The following is a 5,662-nucleotide window of genomic DNA, read 5'->3' as shown; positions in this document are numbered from 1 at the left end:
CTTAAGACCACGATGATTTTTAAGATTTAACTCAAGATTCACTCTGGTATTCTACCCCAAACTAAATCATTATCAACAGAAAATGTAACCATGTTCCTATTGTTTTTAAAAGTTTATGTGTCTTTAGGTATGGATTCACTGTATGAGCTCCTCTGCCTCGTACTAAAAAGAAAGTTTCTCTCAAAATAAAATGTCAGCTAAAAAAAATGGGACAAGTTAGCTAACAAATGAACATAAATGTCAAGAACAAACCTTGCTCATTTTATAAAACTGCATAAATTTTTAAAGTTCATTAAATTCCACTGCTGGTTTTTAAAGAACACTTTGTAAATATGAATAATATGGGCATGTTTGACTTTTAAACAAACATTATACTAAATCAACCATGTCTGAGAACTATTAGGCAGAAAAACAAAAAAAAGTTGACATGGTTCCAGAGCATGACTTTGAAAGCAAAAGCTAATTGAGCATATACGACAGACAATAGAAATAATATACATAATTTTATTACAAAAACTTTTTTAAAAAAACAGAATGCAACATCCTTATTCTAGAAAACCCAAAATTCACTATTGATACTAATCTCTATGAGTTTGCTGTGCTACCATACACAAGTCAAGAAGTTAAAGAAACCATTAAATATTCAGAAACATTCGTCAGAAGCTTTAAAATCTAACTGTATGTAGTAGCCCCTCAAAAAGCTACAACCTGCATTTTCAAAAAAGTATTTTCTCTACAAAGAATCTCATAAGCTATACAAAACTCTGTACAGTTTTTATACTGAAGCTAATATTGAGCTGCACTTGAATTCACATTCTTAGCAAACCCTTTGCCTGAGCACACACGCACACTCCACACGCATCGTTACAGAACAGCCGTTTATTCCTCATCCTCCTCCTCTTCCTCCTCTTCGTCTTCTTCGTCCTCTTCCTCTTCCTCCTCATCTTCTGGTTCATTCTTCTTCTTGGAACCTGTTGGCCTGCCAGGGCCCTTCTTTCCCGCCTCACTCTTGCCCTTGGCACGGTATGCGGCAATATCCTGGAAATATTGTCAAAAAAAATAAAATCGTCACCCGGTGTCATTACTCAACCATGAAAACCACTAAGCTGTAAACAATCTAAGATTATTGGCCAATAACCCTGAGGCCTGCCTAAAACGTGGGTTTGAGATCATGCCCCCTCCAGGCCCTAGACGGCGAATGGGGCAAAGTAATGGGGGTGTACCAGACTGATGTGTGCCAGTGCTTTCACTGCCGGTATCTGTGAGCGGCACACAGCCTGTCCCCCGACCTCACGTTTTAGGTAAAACACTTAGCCCTCCATTCTTCGCAACTAAGAGACGCATTTCACCACACACACATCTGAACGCAGCAACCTCCCAGGGCTACGAACACCGGCTGCCGTCCACAGAAAGGAGGTTCCAAGTAGCTTACGCTCCTCAAGCGCACAACCCTCCTTAGACCTTCCCGAAGCACAGCTGACAACCATGAACGCAGAACGACGGAAGGTTCCCCACGTGCTGGCCAGGGACAACCGACTACAGCCTATACCTATGAACACACGGCCCACAGCGGCTTCTCACACGCTCACTTAGAAACCGGCTTTCGGCCAGATTTCGAGCTTGCCTCAACGACACGCAGACGGCGCACCTTTTCATATTTCTCCTTGAGCTTAGCCGCTTTCTGTTCATACGGCTGTTTGTCTTTGGCCGACTGCTCAGACCACATTTCACCCAATTTTTTGGCAGTATCGCCAATGGATAAGCCGGGGTGTTCGCTCTTGATCTTTGGGCGATGTTCGGAGCAAAACAGGAAGAAGGCAGATCTGAAAGGAAGCAACAGGGCTGTAATGGCCTGAATGAAACACCATGGGGGCCATTCAGCCGACTGCACACAAAACACACAGACAAACAAAACTTACGGAGGCCTTTTAGGCGCATTGGGATCTTTTTTCTTTCCCTTCTTGTCACCCTTGGGAGGAACGTAATTCTTCATCTCCCTGTCATAGCGAGCTTTGTCACTTTTTGCCATGTCTTCAAACTTGGATTTTTCCTTGGCAGACATGGTCTGTGGGCATGAAGGCAGCAGTGAAAATGCGGTACTGTAAACCGACATCCGTCCCCGAGAAGGCAGGGCTCTCTTCAGGGCCGCAGTTGCCTCCGTCGTCTCAAAACACACCAGCACCCCGAAGTCCTGTGCCTCAGACTCTGAATAAACACCGGGGCCGGTCGGCGGCGGAGGCAAGTTCAAAGTCACGGCCACCTGCCCGCGTGAGGACCCTCGCGCTCACCTTCCATCTCTCGGAACATTTCTTGGAGAACTCGGCGAAGTTGACCGAGGAGTCGGGGTGCTTCTTCTTGTGCTCCTCCCGGCAGGTCTGCACGAAGAAGGCGTACGAGGACATCTTGCCCCGCGGCTTGTTGGGGTCGCCCTTCCCCATGATGCTGCTGCGGCGGCGGCGGCGGCGCGTCCACCTGGCGGGAGAGCGCGGCGGGCGCTGGCGGGCGGGGCGCCTTCCCGCCCAAACGCCGCCGCCCCCCACCCCCCGGGCCCGCCGCCCCCGCCCGGCCCTTCCTGACAGGAAAGCCCCCGGCTTCCACGCCGCGAGGCCTGCTCCGAGCTGCCGCCTCGCGCCCCGCGTTCAAAACACTCCCGAAACGGGCCCGGACGAGCTTCCCGCCTCCGCAGTCCGGCCCGCCCGGCCCGCACCCGGATCCCGCCCGCGGGGCGAGCCCCGAGAGCCGCAGGCGCCCGGGCCGGCCGTGAGGGAAGGGGGCCGGCCGGCCACGCACCCCAGGCCCGGAGCCGGCTCTTGCCTGGCGGTAGCTTTTCCTCAGAGTACCGCGCAGCGGCCGGGTCCGACCGCGACGCTGCTACCCGCGGCTTCGATGTGAACTGGTATGTCTCTAACGCAATCCTCCGCCTCTTGTTTTGCAGACTTCTCCGCGCCACGGCAACTTGACGAGCCGGGCCACAGGCCACACCCCCTGCCGCTCCGATTGGCCCTGGGGATTATTCAAACTCGGAGAGACCCCGCCCCCTCGCCACGGCGGCTTCCGAATGGCCGGTGTGTCTCCAGGCTCGTCCCCCCCGGCCGCAGCCTAGCAGGTTAGGTGGGTCGCCCGGGTAGTTAACTCCTAGACCCGTTAGAACCGGTCAGGAGAGGAATGCGCTGCTCGATCCTGATTGGCGGCCGGAAGAGGGTTTGAAAAATGGCGGGCCTGGCGCTGACTGGCTGGGGCGGGCGGCGGGGGGCGTGGTTGGCCCGTGGAGAAGCCCCGCCAGATTTAAAAATACCGTGTCGCGAGTCCGCGGGCTGCTCTCCGGGGTCGACGGCGCTCGGTTTGCGGGCGCTGAGGGGGCAGAAGCGGCTCACCCCGCCGACCCCGACGGCGGCCCAGGTCCTGCTTGTCCCCCGCCCCAGCGCGGCCCACAGCCCCGGCTCCCGGAGAGGTGGTCGCCGCCCCGTCCGGAGAATAACAAATATGGAGGCTGAGGAGCCTGCGCTGCGGCCCACGGCCGGCGCCGCCGGGTGTCGCTGAGGCTGGGGTAGGACCCGAGGGAGACAGGTGGCGGGGACCGGAGAGGGGCGGAGGGAGCCACTCCCGCCCCCATGGGGGTACCGCACGCCCGCGAAACAGGGCGCCTTCCGCCCACGGAGTCCCCGAAGGGCCACTCCTCCCTCCCCCTTTGTCCCGGCGTCAAATCCCGGGGTAAACAGGGCCGCCCGCGGGCGGCGGGGCGGGGCGGGCGGCGTCTTCCCAGTCCCGCCCCTGCATCCGGGCTCCGATCCCGGGCCGCGGCCCCAGGGCCGGGCCCACACCCCTTCCTCCACCCCTCCCTCCACCCCTCACCCCTCAGCCCCTCCACCTGAGCGCTGCGACGCCCCTCCCTCCCCCCCGAGGCCAGCCCGCTGTCACCGCAGTGGTCACTGTCTGGTCCCCGCAACGCGATCGGTTTTTAAAACCTTTTCCCTATCAAAGATTCCCTTCGAGACTCCCGTGAAAGCTCCGCACCCCCCGTTGCATTTATGCGCCAAACTGCGCGCCGCGGCGTTTCCAGGCTCCTCCGAGCCCAGGTTAAGAATCTTCGCTTTAGTGTCTGGTGAGAGCGCAGCCGAGCGACCTTAGCTTACTGCTTCCAGGCGTCACCAGCCGCCTTTCCCGGGGTAGGAGGACGTTGACTGACATCTTATGCTGTTTCTGTGTTGTGTTTAGTTTTGAGGGTTATTTTTTCCTCTTGGCCCATATGTTAACAGTGACAGTTGGTTTCAACAGATTTTAAATATTCTTTCTCTGCTTAGTAAGTTCGCTGGCATTTGTTAGACTGTGTGCTCCTGTTTGGTTTGGATACGGTGATCTTACTCGCTAGAACCTCAGTTCCAGCAGCTATTTTTCTAGATTTACTAATTAAAAACTAGGTTTTTGCAAACGGAAATGGATGTTAGTTGCACAATATTGTGCATGTCCTCAATACCACTGAATTTTAAAATAAACTTGAAAAGTAAGGCATCAGTGATCTGTTCATTGCTATTTGAATAATGTATGATTTGTTTTTTCCATTTGGATTTTTGTGTGCTTTTATAGCACGATTGTAACTGTGATCTTATTTGAGAATAGGGTCATTGCAGATGTAATTAGTTAAGATGAGGTCATACTGGAGCTGTGTAGGCCCCTAATCTAATATGATCGGTGTCCTTATTAAAAGGGTTTGTTTGGCCATAGAGACAAGCATGGAGGTAAGATGATGTGAAAAGACACAGGGAGAAGATGGCCATCTACAAGCTAAGGAGAAGGGCCTGGAATAGATTTTTCCCGTACAACCATCAGGAGGAGCCAACCCCACTGACACCAATTTCCATTCTTTATTCCATCACAGCAGAGAACAGGAAAACATTTCTATATTTAATCTGCATTTACCCTCCATGCCAAGACTTCACTCTGCTGTACTTCCTGACCTAAAAGTAACATTGAGATGCACAGTGAAGTCATAAATGAAATAAGGCCTAAGTGAGATCTAGACAGTGGTTGGTTATAGAACAACTTTTTTTTTTTTTAATGGAAACTATATACAGAATCTGGTAGCACACACTCAAAAATCTAATCCCAAAGGTTGTTCAGAAAAAATGGATTAAATATACAAGAGGCCTAGTTCACTATTATGAATTACTTGGTATATTCATTATGTCATGACTAATATGACTTTATCAGAAAACTGAAATGTCCTGTGAAGAGGTAGTACTAAAGGTGTTTCTCATTGTGCCACTAATCTTGTTATGGTTCTAAATGGGAAAATAAGATTGTATTTCTAAAAAAAAAAAAGGTTGTACTCAACTTTAAAGCCATTTCTTTTCAGAAACATATCAATTTCATATATTCTAAAACTAATTTTCCAGATTTATTTTTATTAGAATACTACATCTTCCTAAAAGATGATAAAGGGGAAAGTGTTTATGTTTCTCATAAAAAATGTATAAATTTAAATCCAACAAGGGCTGTGATTTTGAACAGTACACTTAACATTTCTAGACTTTTGATTGACAAACTGTAAAATGACATTTGGGGGATAATCTCTAAGTTTTATGATTCTATAATTCTGCGAATATGTGATCATAATGTGAGGAAATACTGTAATTTTAGCAGTTGTTAGGTGGTCAAGAGATTA

General features: G+C 50.5%; 1 protein-coding gene across 2 annotated transcripts; it reads right to left on the bottom strand.

The window, feature by feature from the left end:
- Positions 1-490: 490 nt before the first annotated feature.
- HMGB2 (high mobility group box 2) lies at positions 491-2,940 on the bottom strand. Of its 2 annotated transcripts, none has more exons than XM_082623560.1 (5): positions 2,815-2,940; positions 2,289-2,472; positions 1,920-2,065; positions 1,649-1,823; positions 491-1,038 (listed from the first exon to the last, which is right to left on the bottom strand). In XM_082623560.1, exons 2-5 carry the CDS (start codon positions 2,436-2,438, stop codon positions 880-882), a joined length of 630 nt encoding a protein of 209 aa, XP_082479686.1. In that variant the 5' UTR covers positions 2,439-2,472; positions 2,815-2,940; the 3' UTR covers positions 491-879. The 2 variants fall into 2 exon arrangements, with proteins under 2 accessions (XP_082479686.1, XP_082479687.1); XM_082623561.1 differs by having other exon boundaries at positions 2,791-2,910.
- Positions 2,941-5,662: the final 2,722 nt, after the last annotated feature.

The sequence above is a fragment of the Mesoplodon mirus genome (assembly GCF_964341445.2).
Source record: "Mesoplodon mirus genome assembly, chromosome: 1".
Taxonomy (NCBI): Eukaryota; Metazoa; Chordata; class Mammalia; order Artiodactyla; family Ziphiidae; genus Mesoplodon; species Mesoplodon mirus.
This window is presented reverse-complemented; position numbering and strand designations above follow the sequence as displayed.

Bases quoted from the DNA above. Each gene is read 5' to 3' on its own strand.
- HMGB2 (XM_082623560.1), bottom strand. From the start codon at position 2,438: ATGGGGAAGGGCGACCCCAACAAGCCGCGGGGCAAGATGTCCTCGTAC. The intron at 2,066-2,288 runs GTGAGCGCGAGG...TCATGCCCACAG, and splicing joins AATGTTCCGAGAGATGGAAG to ACCATGTCTGCCAAGGAAAA. The intron at 1,039-1,648 runs GTGCGCCGTCTG...CAATATTTCCAG, and splicing joins TCAAGGAGAAATATGAAAAG to GATATTGCCGCATACCGTGC.